General features: G+C 35.8%; 3 protein-coding genes across 4 annotated transcripts; 1 reads left to right on the top strand and 2 right to left on the bottom strand.

The window, feature by feature from the left end:
• Positions 1-395: 395 nt before the first annotated feature.
• LOC105780222 (cationic amino acid transporter 1) lies at positions 396-2,766 on the bottom strand. The gene is made up of 2 exons (XM_012604421.2): positions 2,349-2,766; positions 396-1,798 (listed from the first exon to the last, which is right to left on the bottom strand). Exons 1-2 carry the CDS (start codon positions 2,764-2,766, stop codon positions 396-398), a joined length of 1,821 nt encoding a protein of 606 aa, XP_012459875.2.
• A 3,380-nt stretch (positions 2,767-6,146) lies between these two features.
• On the top strand, positions 6,147-9,668 carry LOC105780224 (protein OSB3, chloroplastic/mitochondrial). Its single transcript, XM_012604423.2, has 7 exons — positions 6,147-6,535; positions 6,628-6,763; positions 7,882-7,975; positions 8,735-8,838; positions 8,910-9,042; positions 9,138-9,208; positions 9,290-9,668. The coding sequence occupies exons 1-7, from the start codon at positions 6,222-6,224 to the stop codon at positions 9,428-9,430; spliced, it is 993 nt and encodes a 330-aa protein (XP_012459877.1). The 5' UTR covers positions 6,147-6,221; the 3' UTR covers positions 9,431-9,668.
• A 604-nt stretch (positions 9,669-10,272) lies between these two features.
• On the bottom strand, positions 10,273-14,343 carry LOC105780844 (nucleobase-ascorbate transporter 7). Of its 2 annotated transcripts, XM_052629074.1 has the most exons (14): positions 14,222-14,343; positions 13,913-14,056; positions 13,054-13,151; positions 12,612-12,788; positions 12,409-12,509; positions 12,150-12,225; positions 12,004-12,063; positions 11,740-11,924; positions 11,560-11,656; positions 11,391-11,477; positions 11,261-11,319; positions 11,092-11,183; positions 10,775-11,013; positions 10,273-10,690 (listed from the first exon to the last, which is right to left on the bottom strand). In XM_052629074.1, the coding sequence occupies exons 2-14, from the start codon at positions 14,043-14,045 to the stop codon at positions 10,472-10,474; spliced, it is 1,623 nt and encodes a 540-aa protein (XP_052485034.1). In that variant the 5' UTR covers positions 14,046-14,056; positions 14,222-14,343; the 3' UTR covers positions 10,273-10,471. The 2 variants fall into 2 exon arrangements, with proteins under 2 accessions (XP_052485034.1, XP_012460816.1); XM_012605362.2 differs by lacking the exon at positions 14,222-14,343 and having other exon boundaries at positions 13,913-14,197.
• Between the last annotated feature and the right edge of the window lie 2,014 nt (positions 14,344-16,357).

Here is a 16,357-nt window from a genome sequence, read left to right as displayed (position 1 = left end):
GTTCGATTAAATAATTTATTAAAATTTTACAAAAATAAAAAAATATTAAAAATCTGATTCAACCGATTCTTTTATAATCAAATCAAGTTAAATTGAGTTTGTGTTTGAATTAATTAAATAGATATTTCGAAAATTTCGAGTTGAAGTTAAAATTCGTAGACAGTCTTTTCTCCTTCAATTTAAAAACATAAGAAGATGGTAGGTGAATAACAAAGTTTTATGTATGATAGTACAATATAATATAAGCTATTAACAACTTGAGAAACCGAAATTCCAAATAGAAATAATTAAGATCTCCATGCCAAGCCACCTTAATTACTTTCACAAGCATATACATATATATATTAATGAACAATTCTTTTATACGTTGTAAGGCAGGCATGCATGCATGCAGATCACTTGGCTTCATCTAAAGACACACCACTGGCGGTAACGGTACTAACACTTTGCCCTTCTTCAACCCTTTTCCACCCATCTCCGATCCGATTTTCTCCCAATTCTTTGGCCGTATCGTACGACGCGTGTAACCCGAAAAAGAAATAATACAGCAACAAAACACACGTCCATATCCCGAACCTTTTGAATGATGCACCATTAATCGATCCCAATAGGAATATATTTATCGCTATAGACAAAGATGGCAACCATGGCACCAATGGTACACCCCATACCTTTGGTTTTCTCGCTTGTGGAATGAACACCGCTATTCCCGCGGTGGCTAAGAACCAAATCGGCATCGTAATCACGTACGCAACCCAATCGTTGTTTTCACTTACACCCCAATAAGTAGCTGTTGCGATTGAAGACCCTAAAATAAGAATTAGGCACGTGATTAGTATGATACGGTCGGTCGTACTCGTCTCTCCGCTCACGTAATAACGTCGAACTATAAGAGCGAGAGCCACGAGCAAGAAGATGAATAACGTCGATATCGAAAGAAGATCGGCGAGAATCTTGAGATCGGTGAAGAAAGCGATGATCGCGGTCGCGATAAGCATGACAATTGTGGCGTTGATTGGTGTACCGGTTTTCGGATGGATTTGTGCTAGCCATGGTGGCAACATGTGTGTTCGAGCAATATGTGTGAGGTATCGAGCCTGACCAACGGCACCGACAAGTAAGACCGTTGTCATGCCTTTCAATGCACCGGCGGCCACGATGTACTTAGCCCATGACATCCCTACAGCTTCAAACGCTACAGAAAATGGTGCGTCCTTGTCTATCTTCGGGTACGGTTGCATTAAGCATAACACCACGGAAAGCAAGCAATATGCAGCCGTTGTTATCGCCATCGAGCCTACGAGACCGATAGGGATATCGCGAGCGGGGTTCTTTGTCTCTTCCGCCATCGTCGAAACAGCATCGAACCCGACGTAGGCGAAGAAAAGCACGGCTGAAGACTTGAAAATACCACGAACACCAAAGGGAGCGAAGTTGCTATAGTTTTTGGTATCGGCTTTCGTAAAACCGGCGATGATTATGAAGAGGATAACGATGACGTGGATGATGGAAGCGATGTAATTGAAGCGTGATGAGCCCTTTGTGCTAAGGACGGCGAGAACGCATATGACACAAACGACAACGACAGCGATAGGATCGAGTTTACTGTAGTCATCGGGCATGCTGTGGACTATGATGACGAAATCATCGGAATCATGGTTGCAAAGGGTGGCGAAATAGGAAGTCCACGACCGAGCCACCGCAGCACCACCGATAACGTACTCCAAGAGGATGTTACCGGCAGCAATATAGGCAATGAAATCACCTAATTCCACTCTAAGGTATGCAAACGAGCCACCTGAAAAATGAAAATTAGTTTAGGGAAATTAATGTTAAAATATGCTTTTAAGTCCCTATCTTTTTTCATACATTTGTAATTTAGTTTCTTTATTCTTATTTCTGAAAATTTAATTTTAAAATATTTTGGATTTTAAAATTAAACTATTAAAATTCAATATTTATCTAGGAGTGAATTTAGAAATCTTATTAGTGATGATCGAAATTGAATTATAATTTTTTAGAGGTTAAAATATAATTTTATCATTTACTAATTTATAAGTATTTCATATTTTAAGAGATTAAATAGATTTTTTTATTTTCAAGAAAGGATTAAAGTGTAATTTTATTATATATTAATTTATAATTCTACTATTTGTAAAAAGTTTAAACTATAAAAATGGTTTAATCTATAAAAATTTTCATTTTGGGAACAACATGTTAATAATTGGACTTAAAAAAGTAAATAGAAATTGTAGCATATTTTAATTAGAGATTAAATATCAAATTCAGCACAATAGAGGGACTAAAACTAGAATTAGACCTCAGATAATTATTAGTATACTATTTACCAGCAACGGGAATTTCAACGGCGAACTCAGTGTAGCAAAACACGGAAAGCATGGCCGACACGCCGGACACCACGAAGGACAAAACCACGGCGGGGCCGGAGACTTGCTGTGCTTGAAGTCCGGTGAGAACGAAAATTCCGGATCCGATGACGGCACCGATACCAAACCAAATAAGGTCCCACCACGAGAGGTTCTTCTTCATTTCATGTTGGCTTCGAGCCTTGATTTCATGGAGCTCCGTCGAGTCAAGCGACCGGGTCAAAACCCGATTCATGAACCGATTCGGAGTTTCTTTCAGTGCTTGGACGTAATTGCCCCAGCTCTTAAACGATTCCTCAGGGAGAAAATCGTCTTTTCCGCATGAACACCCTCGTCGCCTTAACCCTTCGTCTTCCCCGATTACACCATCAACCCCCATAGTATTTTTCATCACAAAAATGGAAAAAAAAAAAGCAGCTTTTAGATTAAAACTCTCACAAAATGTGAGAATTTTGGGTATTAAATAGAGGAATAAGGTAAGTGTAATAATCCGGCAATAAATACTGAGACAAAAAAGTTGTAGCATGTCTGTTCGAAAATAACCAAGGATTTCTATTAAAAATTGAAAAATATCAATAAAAATATTTTATTAAACTAATCAGTATAATTGTCAATATAATTTTATGGAAAAAATAAAATAAAAGACAAAATAAGTAGCAATGATTCCCATTCACGTTACCACCTATATAAATATGTTTAGAATCTTACCTATGCATTGTCATTGATGAATAAATATTATTTTTTTATGAATTTTTAATTGCTTATTTAATTGGAGAAATTGTTGCTGGAACTAATAGTGGTTTGATGGACTAAAAGACAAAATTTGTATTTCAAAACAGAATAATCCAAAACCAAAAAATACTAAAGGTGCCATAGTGTGTCTGCTTCATCGTTCTAAACCTGAGAATTCAAACTTGAAACCTGGAAATGAGGGGCAGTGGAGTTCAAAGGAGGGAGCGAGGGAACTCAACATGGAGACGAGCTCGGGACAGAAAGACACTAAGGTGGCTCAACAGGAGGAACCTGAGGGAGGGAATGGATGAGACGCTACCTTCACAAGACAACCAGTCTTCGAATATGGAAGTGAACCAAGAGATGCGAACAAGAAGGAATGCTTTAGGGAGTTCCAACCCAAGGTATTTGAGGAATGCAGGGAGAGGTACAGGAGGTGGAATCTAAGAAGTCAGTTTGTAGAAGCGACTCGAAGCCCGGTTCCCATTTTTATCTCTCCTCCACCTATGCTGCCATTTCTGAATCTCCCTTGCTCAGCATGGCAAGTTCTTGTCCAGAGAGACCGAAACAATGTGGGAGATGGCCAATGGTTCATGGAGATTCTGAGGGAAAGATTGAACAGGATATAATGGAAACTCACCTGAAAAGGCAAGCGATATCAGCCTTCGAGCTTCTGGTCAATCCGAGAATCCGATACTTTTCGATCCGGGTGAAGTCCTTGGCGATTCAAGGGACTCCATCAGGGTGAAGTTGAGAGTTGAGACCTTTGTTTCCACTTCCTCGGAGACAGGTAGAACCCAGGGAGCTGAATCTCCCACAAACTCCACCCACAATAATCTGTGGAACTGCAGAGTTGTTCATCACCACGAATTCCGCCAATTAGTTGGGATATGGTTAGATTCTACGACCCTCATTTGATGATCATCACGGAAACCAGGGCCTGCATTGGTGATGTCAGAAACATTGTGGATAATCTACCTTTTGATGGCTGCATGGACACTCGAACCATAGGTTACTAAGATGGGATTTGGCTCCTTTGGAAATCCAACATGGTCACTGTCGAAGAACTGTGTAGCACGAAACAAGAGATCCATGCACTCGTTAAGGTACGTGCTTCTTCCATCTCTTGGTTTTTATCTGCTGTATATGCTAGTCCTAGGCTTGCAGAGCGTAAACTGTTATGGAGTAACCTGAAAACAGTTGCTAGTAAGCATAAATTACCTTGGATTATCACGGGTGACTTTAATGAGGTGTTATCTAGGCTTGATAAAAAAAGGTGGTCTTTCTGTTGTTCATTTCCGTATTAATGCTCTTCATGATTGTCTTAATGCTTGCAACATGTTAGATCTCGGTTTTATTGGAGCATGAAAGAGTACCAAGCGATTCTTGATCAAGAAGCGGACCTTTGGATTATGAAATCTAGAGTGGAGTAGCTTGTTGAAGGTGAAAGAAATACTAGCTTCTTCCACCTCACTACTGTTAAGAGAAGAAGTCACAACAGGATTGGTTTAAATAACAATTTCAGCACTTGGTAAACTAGTAAGGAGGGGATCAGCTCAATCATTCGAAGCTATTTTCATGTTTTGTTTAGATCTAGTAGGGAGGTCAATGAGTTGTCGCCTCTACATTCTGATCTTCAGTGGCCTAGACTTACCTTGGATGAGAGGACTTCTCTTACTGCCCCTTTGAGTGAGGTGGAAATCGCGAAAGTCGTTTGTTCTTTCCGAAATCTCAAGCCCCTAACTCGATTAAGGAGTATAGGCCTATCAGCCTTTGTGATACAACGTATAAGATCATCACTAAGCTGATGGTAACCGGATTAAGGCCTCTTTTGGAGAAAATGATCTCCCCACTGCAAGGTAGCTTTGTTCCTGGGAGACAAATTACGGGCAATGCTGTTATTGTGCAAGTTGTTCATTCCAGATAAGCTTGAATGGAGTTTCATTAAAAAAAATTCTCGAATTGTTTGATTTTCCTTGCAACTGGAGGAATCTGATTTTGGATTGCATGTCCTCTTCCACTTTGTCGATCCTTAATGGTGAACAACTTCCTATGGTTGAACCTTCTCGAGGCATTAGACAAGGAGACTTACTCTCACCCTATTTGTTTATCATGTGCATGGAATTTCTAAGCTTGCAAATCCATAAAGCTTGTGAGGAGAAAAGATGGAAGCCCATCCGTGCATCTAGAAGTGGTCCTAATATTTCTGGCCAAGGGAAGAACACAGGACATATGTAATCGTATTGTAGGTGCAGACATGCCCTATTTGTGACCAACAGCAGGAGACTATTGAGCACCTTTTCAGGGACTGTTCAGTCACAAAACAATGGTGGAACAGCATATGGCCTCCTATGGCTATGAGCCAGTTGGTTCAGGGAAATTTCAAGCTGAGCTTTAGGCTCTCAAGGATGGATTGCAATTAGCCATAGAAGCTAACATTTCGAACCTTATTGTTGAGGTTGATGCTTGTAATCAGCCGCCTGACTGTTTAATCCCCATCATACGTGCTGATGCCGTGGGGGTAGTGATGTACCGTAACACTTTTATCTGTTAATCTATTTTGCTCTGTTTCTTGAAAAAAAAAATTCTGTCCTTGAGTTTGAGCATTTTTTCCACCTTAACCTTTAAATTTTTATTTGATCTATTTTAGTCCCAAAACTTATCAGCTTTTCTTGATTTGGTCCTTAAATTTGAATGCAGCATTGCAATGCCACTTCATCACTTTGAAATTTTTTTCTTTATAGTTATTTTAATAAATTTTGGTATTCTTTTAGATTTTATATATATTTTTAAATATTCAGGTAATGATGAGATATAATATCAAAGTACAGTATCATATATTAATAGAATTCAAGTTTAGAAATCAAATTGGAAAAATTTGTTTTGAAATTAATATGGACAAAATAAAATTTAGGGATCAAGTTAAAAATAGTTATCAAGTCTAGGGACTAATTGTTGTTTTATCCCTTTCTTTTATAAGTGGCATACCTGACGTTTGATTGAGCGTGAGCTTAAAAGAAATAGGCAAGGGTTTTAACTATTAAACCTCAGTTAAGCCGTAGCTATTTTTCTTCTTCTCCACCAAAAACACCACTCAAAACAATGAACTCACTAGCAAAATTCGCAGCTTCACAATCACATAATGCCTCCAGAAGGTGGCTAGCTTCGCAGCTATTCACCACTTCAACCGCCGCCAAACGCTGCTCTAAATCCGGCATACTCTCCGACACTAAACCCCCAACAGCACAGGAATGGCCTAGGCCTTCTAAGATACCTTACCAACCCAAGGCGGCTAATTCCGTCACCCTTTCCGGTTACATTAATATGCCCGTACAATTCGAAGCTGCTTCCGATGGGAAATTCTGGGCTGGCACTGTTATTTCACAGAACCCTTCCCATGATTCTCCTCCTCTTTGGTAAATTTCCCATTTTATTTCGATTTTAATGAAATTCACTTTTTTTTATTTTACAAGTTTCATGATTTTACTGTGTTTTCTCTTCATATTAGGATTCCGATTATTTTTGAGGGTGATTTGGCTCACACGGCTGCTTTTCATCTTAAAGAAAATGATCATGTTTACATTGATGGGCAACTCACTGCTGATCCACCTTCTAATGCAACTCGTAATCAAGCCAGTGTCCAGGTATGAAGCTTAAATTGTTCAAAGTTATTGTGGGAAAACATTTTATTTTGTATATGATTAGCGGTTGAGCAATATTGGGATATTAGGGTTGAGTTCATAATAGGTGTAAATGAGATACGGGTGCTCGAAAGTTACTCGAGCATGGCTCGAATGGTAATTATTGAGCTGAGTTTGAGCTCAAGCAGCTCGAGTTATCGGTCGAGTCGAATTCGATCTTCAGTAATATCTAACTTGAACGGTTCGCTTTACTTATCAAGCTTTTTGTTTTTAATATTTTTATGTTATTAAATTGCATTATTACCTTTAATTATAGTATTATTAATCCTAAGTTTAATTATTAAGTCGTGCTCAAGTTCAAGCTTAAATAAGTATGAGCTTGATTGAGCTTAATTATGAAAATTGATAAACAAGCTTAATTGAGCTTGAGCAGTAAAAAAGAACCATGAAAGCTCTTGTACTAGGAGTCAGATTGGTCATTTTTGTATAAGAATTCATTCATTTGTACTGATAAAAATTGTGTGGTTGACAGAATAACTAGAGAGACCCGTTTTTAACTATAGAAATGAATGAAATTTTTAATGGGAGAATCAATTTGCTCTTTGATCTAACATACAGTAACTAATTCTCCTATTTTTCTAGTAGAGGGACAAAATGCAACCCGACTCTTAATACAAGGGCTTCCATGATACTTTTACCAGCTTGAGCTCAAGTGGCTTGATTACTTCTCGAGCTGAGCTCGAGCTTGAAAATAAATGTTCGATTGAGCTCATATAGAATATCAAGCTTCAAATTTTTAGTCAAGCTTGAGCTTGCCGGGTATTTGGGCTTGGCTCGATTACACCCTAGTTCATCACTCTATAAATGTGTGGTTCATTGAGCATATGGTGGAAAATAACCTGCCCAGTAAAAATATTACTCTCGAACATAACGCAGCTATAAGATTTGTGCTAATGTTATTAGGTTAACTGTGTAACCTAGTTTACAAATGAAACTGATGAAGATCTCCTTTTATCATCAATGTCCATAGTTTTCTTTTTCTTAATAAAAAGATGTATTGTGCATATAGTTGAGAGATACCATTTCCGGATGGTGTAATATCCTTAGCTTTTACATGGTAGGTTATGGTGCGTGCTATCAACTTTGTTGATGAATCATCTCCCAAGACAAAAAGCATTGCTTCTGTTAAAACCAAAAGGACCTCAAGGCATTCTGGTGAGGTTCTATGGTTTTATCTTATAGTATTTTATGATCATGGATGAATATAAGTTAATTTCTTTTAGATGATATATTTTGTGCTTTAAGTCTTTCATCAAAGCTGAGATTTTTATTTTGCCTATCGCATTGATGCTAGGTTACGGTTGACTAGAATGTATTTGCATTGTATTCTACTAGAAATTGTTTCATATATGGTAAATGTATCATGGAGATCCTTTTATTTGAAGTGGACTTCCTACTAAAGAAATAAGCAAATTAATCATTGTATGATAGATCAAAAAGCAAGCTGGTCCTTCTGTTAAAATTTTCATTCATTTCTACCATTAAAAATTGATTTTTATATGTCAGCATGAGGTATATGTGGCACGCCACATATCAATGTCTGGTTATTTTATCACTTAAGCTAATTTTTAATAATACAAATGGATGGAATTTTTAACAAAAAGAATCAGTTTGCTCTTTAATCTAACTGTACAGGGACTAATTTACGTATTTTTTTTAGTAGAGTGGGCAAAATGCAGTATGAATCCTAATCTAAGGGCCTCCATGGTACTTTTACCTTCATATATTGATTCCATCAATGAATCCAACGGAACCTATGAGTGATCTCAGTTTTCAATCTAAAGGCTTATGCTTATCATATCCATTACTGAAATTTATTGTTGTTTGAAAGTCGCTTCTAGGGCTTAACTTTTACCTTTTTTGTTGGTTTAGTCTTCACCGAGCTCACTAAGTAGACTTCGTAACTCTTTTCAGATAGTACTGGGAAAGATGCTGAACCTGCAGCGAATACATGGAGAGATCTTCTAGATAATCCAAAAGAATGGATGGATTACCGTGAACATAAGCTTAATGGATCAGTAATCCTCTCATTCGATTCATCTTTTGCCTTCTTTGCCATGGAATTAGTGCTTATCGTTTTATTTAACAGGTAAAACCCAAATATCCTGATTTTAAACGCAAAGACGGTGTTCATTCACTTTGGCTCGATAGTGCACCAAAGTGGGTTGTACCAAAACTTGAAGGACTGAAATTCGATATTCCTAAAGTGAAACCACCCAAAGGTATAATTTTTAAATAGATATCGTATTGGCTTCGTTGCAATGGTTTGAATATAGCATCGATGATGATGATGCATGGTGTCTTATAATTTGACTAGATTTAGTGGAAGGATCCTGGAAGGACTTGGTTGAAAACCCGAATAAGTGGTGGGACAATAGATTGCAAAAGGTATAAATGAGAGCTGTTCTACTCTTTGGTTGAACTGAGTTTTATTTTTGTCATCGATTTATTGTTTCTTGCCACTCGCAGATAAACGGCAAGGTGAAGGAAAAATACCCCGATTTCAAACATAAAGAAACCGGCAAGGTTCTATGGGTTAGTGACATGCCAACTTGGGCGGAATCTAAGTTGCCGCCTTTAAATAGTAAAAAATGGTCCGGCAACCCATGAAAGGGAATAGGTAAGGCTAGTTTAGCATTACTTTTGTGGTCGACAAAGAACTTTAGGTTGGTTTCAAAGTGGAATGAAACAGATTCATTGTTGAGTTGACACACTGAGCAACGGGGGTTAAAAGTTGCATTCTTTGTGACTGTTATTTTGTCTTTGTTGTAGCGATTAATTTACTTTTGTTCAAATACAGTATATTATATATATATATATATATATATATATCTTTTGCTCCCTCAAATTGGTCACTTGTATTATTTGACCTAATTAGTATTTAAACTTCAACTCCGATTTACACTTAAGTACCTTAGTAATGATACCGTTAAAGTATGATAATGTAACATTGACGGTCAATATCATAGTGACATTTAGTAATTTCAAATTTTGACACATAAAATATATAAAATTTTATGCACACAGAATTAATTGGGATAAATAGCAACTATTTATCTAGATTTATTCTGGAAATATTTTAATAATTTTATATATTTCCTATAATATGATGAGAAATAATATATTTTATAAATATAAGATTTTATATATTTTAATTTCAAATAATATAAAAATTAATATTTTATTAAAACTAAAAATTATAAAATAACTTTTAAAATATTTTGACAATCACTATTTGAGATTCATTTCTTTAGTGTAAAAAATATAATTTTTAAATAATTTTAATTTTTACCACAAGGACTATCAATTACCACCATGTTGTTAACCATTAGTGCCATTAATGTCATGATTACGTATTCTCTCATTTTGGCCCTAAACCCTATATGTTATACAGCTATAGTCATTTTTTCGTATTTTTCATATATTTGGAAGATATTATTCTCATACCCCACTTTAAAAAAAATGAAAAATTCATATAAAATAACCAACAGTCTGATCAGTGTAGACATGGACCATCCTAAATGTGTCGGACACAAATATGGAACAGTCTCGGGTCAAAAAAACTCAATGAACATTATATGTTTTCTTCTGTTTTAGTCTGAGTTTAAAACTATGGTAAAAATGGACAAGTTAAAACCATGTCCTAAAATATCACACTGATGGGAAGAACTTGTTAAGATTAAAGGGCAATGAATAGAACTCTTCACTTCTCGTATCTGTTTTGAACGATCGGAACTTGTCCCACCAGTGCATTCCGCGATCTTTCCTAGTAGCGTTGTCCTTCCGGTGCAGTGTAACGTCGAGGAACATTGCCAATAAACCAGCAACGAATGCTTCCGACGAGAAAGGCACGTTGATCATGTCGTTGAACTGCAAAATAACAAGGGATTTAATGAGTTTGAAGATCATTAAAATGGAGTCATCAAAAGGGTAAAATGAAAATGAGATAGTTACCCATCTGGCTCTGGTATGAACCGGACCGTAACTGTTAACAGCAGTGTACTCGTTGAAGTATTGTGGTATCGATAAGCCCATGAAAACCGAGAAACCTAATATGAACTTTGTTCTGAAACTGTTTAGATTGCAGAACTGAAGTAATCCAAGACCGGCTGAACCCACATATGCAAAGAAAAGACAATATAAAGCTGCGATAATCGGGGGTGGAATCGAGGCGAATACAGCTCCGAATTTTCCTGATTTAGAATATATGGGAAGTTATAAACACGTATGAAAGATAGGTAGATAGATAGTGTTCAGCATTCAAAACTGACCGAGAATTGAGAAGAAGATCATGAACCCTGCAGATATTTGAACAACTCTTCGACTGCCAACACGAGTTAGTGCCAACAAACCGGCATTCTCACTGCATCGAATGCAAGTCGGTTAAACAGAAAGTATAAAATGCTTAATGTAGACAATCAATGCTCGAAAGAATCTTACGCTGAAACAGATGATCCATTCCCGGTTCCAAAAATCCCAGAAAAGAGAATGCCAACACCCTACAACCGAAATAAAACATGACATTAGAAGCGGAATAAAACAGGCATCAGACGAACATAAAACATTTTACCTGCCAACCAATGCCACGGCTGAGAATAGAAGGGGGCAACGGAGTAGCACTTGCATATCTCGAAACCGCAATGAAGGTACCGGTAGACTGTTTAATCATAAACAAGATCAGAGTAATAGCAAAGATTTTATGAAATGGATATTGAGACTACGAAAACGAAGAAACGAACCTCTACTAGAGCGACAAACGAGGCTGCCATCATAGCAAAAGATTCTCCTGCGTCGAATGAAGGAGCTCCCCATTGAAACGGATATGGAACTCTTATCCTATCACCATTCAGTAATAATTTCATAATTGAAAGGGTCCGTATCACCGTAAGATTATATTGCCTTGAGAAAAAAAGCCTTACCAAGGAGCAGCACCTATAATTCCGGCACGATCGGTTCGACAGCTTAATTGAGTTTTAGGTCCGGTGTTCTTATATGCCCCACCAACAGTGAGGAGGTGAGCATATATCCAAACAATCACGACTGAGAATATGACAGCAAAACGATCAAACACGTGCCGTTCCCCACGTACCATATGAGGTATATACTGCAATAAACTCATCGAGGTGTTCGTTACGATCCAACAAAATTATCGACCTATTTAGTGTCACTATTGCCGAAACTACCTGTGAGAAAATTAAGAGAAGGATGATCTGCGGCAACCCGATCTCTATACATTTCGCAAGCTACAAAAGAGGTGGACTGGACTTAAGAAAACAAGAAATCGAGCAAGCAATTTTACGGTGACATTGTAGAAGATGTTGATACGTACTACGGGAAAACCGAGTTCATAGAGCCCAAAACCGGACATAGCAACTAACGGAACAGCAGACAACGGACTTAACAACCTGTATAAGCATCAAAAGGGTATAAAAACAAACAAACGAAGCTACCACAAGTCTCCAATCAATCACTAAATCAAACATGATGACTACAATCACACATATCGATAACTTCTTGTATCGAAAGGTAGCACAACAGAGCAGAATAGAAAATAGTTACTTAAACCACAAGCAATGCTTTTAGCTCACCTAGCAACATTACGCCAAAGGCCACTAAACCCGAGAACAATCTGAAGAGTCGAAGCAACAATAAGAGGACCTTGTATTCCACGCATTATTTTCTCGAATTTCTGCATATTCATCGATCAAAGCCGGTCCAATTCAGATTTTTTTCGGATTTACGTTACATATAACATTACAAAAGCTATAGGATCATATTGAAAAAGGCAAACCTCTTCGGGATTCACAATATCACTATACCGGCCGGCCAAGATAATCGAGATTGTCGTTGGGACAAAAGTATATGAACCTCCGATCACTGCCGGTAAACGGGTACCGAAAAACGTTTGAAACAACGTGTTCACACCAGCTACAAATAACAATGTTTGGATCATCTTGGCTTTCTCTTCCTAATACAATGAATCGTACACAATGGTGAAGCACATAAGCACACAAAAAAGGGATAAACTACACCCATGGTCACTAAACTATTAGTAAGTTTACGGTTTGATTCAATCTACTTCAAAAAATTACAAAATGGTCACTGAACTTAACAGCACCCTTTAATAGTTCAGCGACTTAAATAAAAACATACGAATAGTTTAATAACCTTGCGTATAGTTTACTAAAAAAACCAAAAACGAACACTAATTGAATGTAATAATAAAAACATACATTTCCGCCTCCCATTTGTGGAACTAGAGATGTTGGTATAAGAACAGTTGTCCCAAGCATCACCAAGTAATGTTGAAAACCCAATAATATAGCCTCAGCTGCAATGATAGACCAACAAAAAGATATTTTGATTCAATTATAAGACTTGAATGTAAAAGCAATATTGAAGAGATATTTTTGTTCCTTAATGTACTTTTTATGGTATATGAAAATTAATTATTTCGAAGTTTATGGTTATGGACGAAGCTAAAATATTGCTTTAGGAAGTTAGGGATTAATCATAAATTTTGAGAAGAAAAGTGTAATTTATCATGATAATAACTTGTAATTTTTTAAATTCTGAAAGGTCTACAAGGCAATTTTACCATTTTGAGAGGCTAATGCATCTCCTGCTTAGTGTAGGTTTGCATTTTGCCATTATACTACAAAATGGCAAGTTAGAGAAAATTGAATTTTTTTTGTCAAAAAAAAAATTATTTCCACAGCTAAAAACTGGTACGACCGATAGAATAATCAAATAGTGACACGCGTCCTACGTGCCGATATGAATATGGATCAATTTTTAATAGTAAAAATTGATAAAATTTTTAACAAATGATAATTTTAAGCTTTAATCTACCGTGTTGTCTATTTCTGAATAGAGGGAGCAAAATAAATACCACTTTTATGCAAGTTCCTCTATGATACTTTTATCAATAGCGACACATTCTGTTCATGTTACTTGTACATAAAACTAGCGAAACATGCAATGAAAAACAAAACCAGAAATGGAAAATGTAGATCATATAGATCAAACCAATCAAAAACAAGCTCAAACAATGAAGAACAAAAAACAAAAAACACAAAAAAAAAAACTTACGCCAAGGAGGAGGACTAGTAATGCAATAAGCAATGTTAGGTAATTGATCCTTGACTGGATGTGGCTGTAGCTCTTCTTGCTTTGGTGGTGGCGCAGCTCCTCCTCCACCACCACCACCTCCACCGCCGGCCATTACTTACAAACCTTATAAAAATCAAAACTTTATCAAACCCAAACTCTAAAAAAAAGACCCAAATCACCTAAACCACAAAAATGAAGGAAACAAGTAAAACCCAGAATCAAAATGAGAGGAACTATAAAAAGGCGATGACACAAACTAATGGGGGGAATGAGCTTAAACTTACACACCAATGAGAAAAAAAAAGGAAGCAACTTGAGGGGGCAAAAAGAAAGAATTAAAAAAATAAGTGTAAAAAAGTGAAGTGTGAAGAGGAAAAAAGGGGCAAAAGGGCAAAAAATTCCTGTATGGTGTTTGAAGTTTGAACCAAAAGGATTTTCTTTTTTGAATTTCTAAACTTATTTTAATATTTACATACATACCTTTGTTTCTTCAATCACGTAAAGCTAAAGTTTTTGTAGTACAAGAAGGAAAAAAAAAAGAGCATCTGTCCACCGTCACCTTTACCAAAGTAAGCTAAATTACTTTATTAATCATATGTTAAATTCTGCTATTAGTCCTTGTATTTTGTTAAAATTTCAGTCCTTACTGAATGATAACAGTTAAATTTATTAAATTATAGTATTCCTAAAATCTGATACGACAAATATATTATCATATTTATAATGCCCCATGTCAACTTGTTATTTCCATATATTACTCACTAAAATCTAATTAATAGATTAATGATTATCATTTACTATTCATAATGATTTTAATTGAAGAATATGATCTACAATTTTACGCATACTACTACGTAACTAATTTGGGTCATGATTAAAATTTTAAAATTTGAGAATTACAAGGACTAAAATTGATCAAATTAAAGTATGAAGACTAAATCCATAACTTTTACAAAGTATAGAGACTAATAGCATAATTTAACCTTAATTATATAGAGTATGAAAGAAGAAAAAGAAATGGAAAATAGTATTAAAATTTGGGGAGCAAATCAAAATGAATAAAGCTAATTCTGAGCTTTCTGACCAAGTAAAGAAGAAAGCTTTTTTCTTTCCTTACACCAATGAAGCTTTTTTTTTGTTTTTTCACCTTAGGTCCTTAAGTAATACTTAATATATATAATAATTACCCCTTTTTTTTCCTTAACCATGTCTGCAAATTCAACAATGGAATGCAGTTGTAAGTTGTAAATATACCTTTCTGCTCTGAATATAAGCTATGGTGGATGGACAAATGGGTGATTAAGAAATGAGAATTAAACAGAAAAAGGTGATTGGGGAACTTTTTTTTCAATTAATATTAGCATTAAATTTGGGCAGTTTCAGATTTCTGATGGCTTTTCTTTTTCTTTTTTGGGTACACTCAAGAAGATATTGTGGGCATGCATTGGTTGAGATACAAGTAAATTATAGTTAATGAGGGAAAAAAATAGTAAATTAAAGATTTTTGAGAAATAAAATAAATAACTCTGAGTTCTTGCTACTATAGCAAAGATGGAAAGTGATTTAAGTATTTAGATTCAAATTTTATCGTTGAAATGTTTTTGTATGAAGTTTTTGTTAAGTGTATCAACATTTTGATCAATAATAGAAATGAGAGTTGCATCTGATTTTCTTTAATGAACATTATGACGAATGAAATGTAAATTCATCTCAAGATGCTTTCATTTTTGCTGTGTGAAATTGAATGTTGACTATGAAATGTTGTTGAAAAGCGAAAGTTTGAGTTCTTTTACCAGATTCATAACCTAAAGAGTTTCAAAGGTAATAGTTGCGGTCGCTTGATGTTTAGCTTCAATGGAGGAGCAAGTAATGGTAGATTGTTTCTTTGAGGATCAATGTTGTACTACAATTAGTGTGATCACTAGCTCAATTGATGTTTGAATGCATATAAAGGTTTGGATCTGTATGGTGAGTGAACCGAAGACCATAGCTAGAGGTTTGTTTCAAGTAACAAAGAATGAGTTTATATTTTGAGTTGGAGACTTCATTGTTGATAGTAATGGTTTTTGGTGGTAGTTCAACGGTGCCATCAAATACATGAGATCATGATCTTACATCAGACTTTCAATTTGAGCAGTGTAACTATCCAATAACAAAAAAAAATCTATTTTAGAATTGAATTGCTAACACGAGATGATTAATTTTGGAAGCGAAAATTTATATATTGTCTATGATAGTGATAGATTAAATTATTTAGTAAAATTAAAATGAATTGATTGATAATTTTGGTAGAAGGACTAAATTGTAAAAATATAATCGTTATTAAATTTTTTATTTAAGAAATAAAAAGGGACTTAGTTAGAAATTAAGTTAGGGACTATAGAATAATTAGACCAACTCACTTTTGGGTTAGTGGAATGAAAT

Source organism: Gossypium raimondii, chromosome 4, assembly GCF_025698545.1.
Source record: "Gossypium raimondii isolate GPD5lz chromosome 4, ASM2569854v1, whole genome shotgun sequence".
Taxonomy (NCBI): Eukaryota; Viridiplantae; Streptophyta; class Magnoliopsida; order Malvales; family Malvaceae; genus Gossypium; species Gossypium raimondii.
Note: the sequence above shows the minus strand (reverse complement) of the source record. Positions and strands in the feature narration are given on the sequence as shown.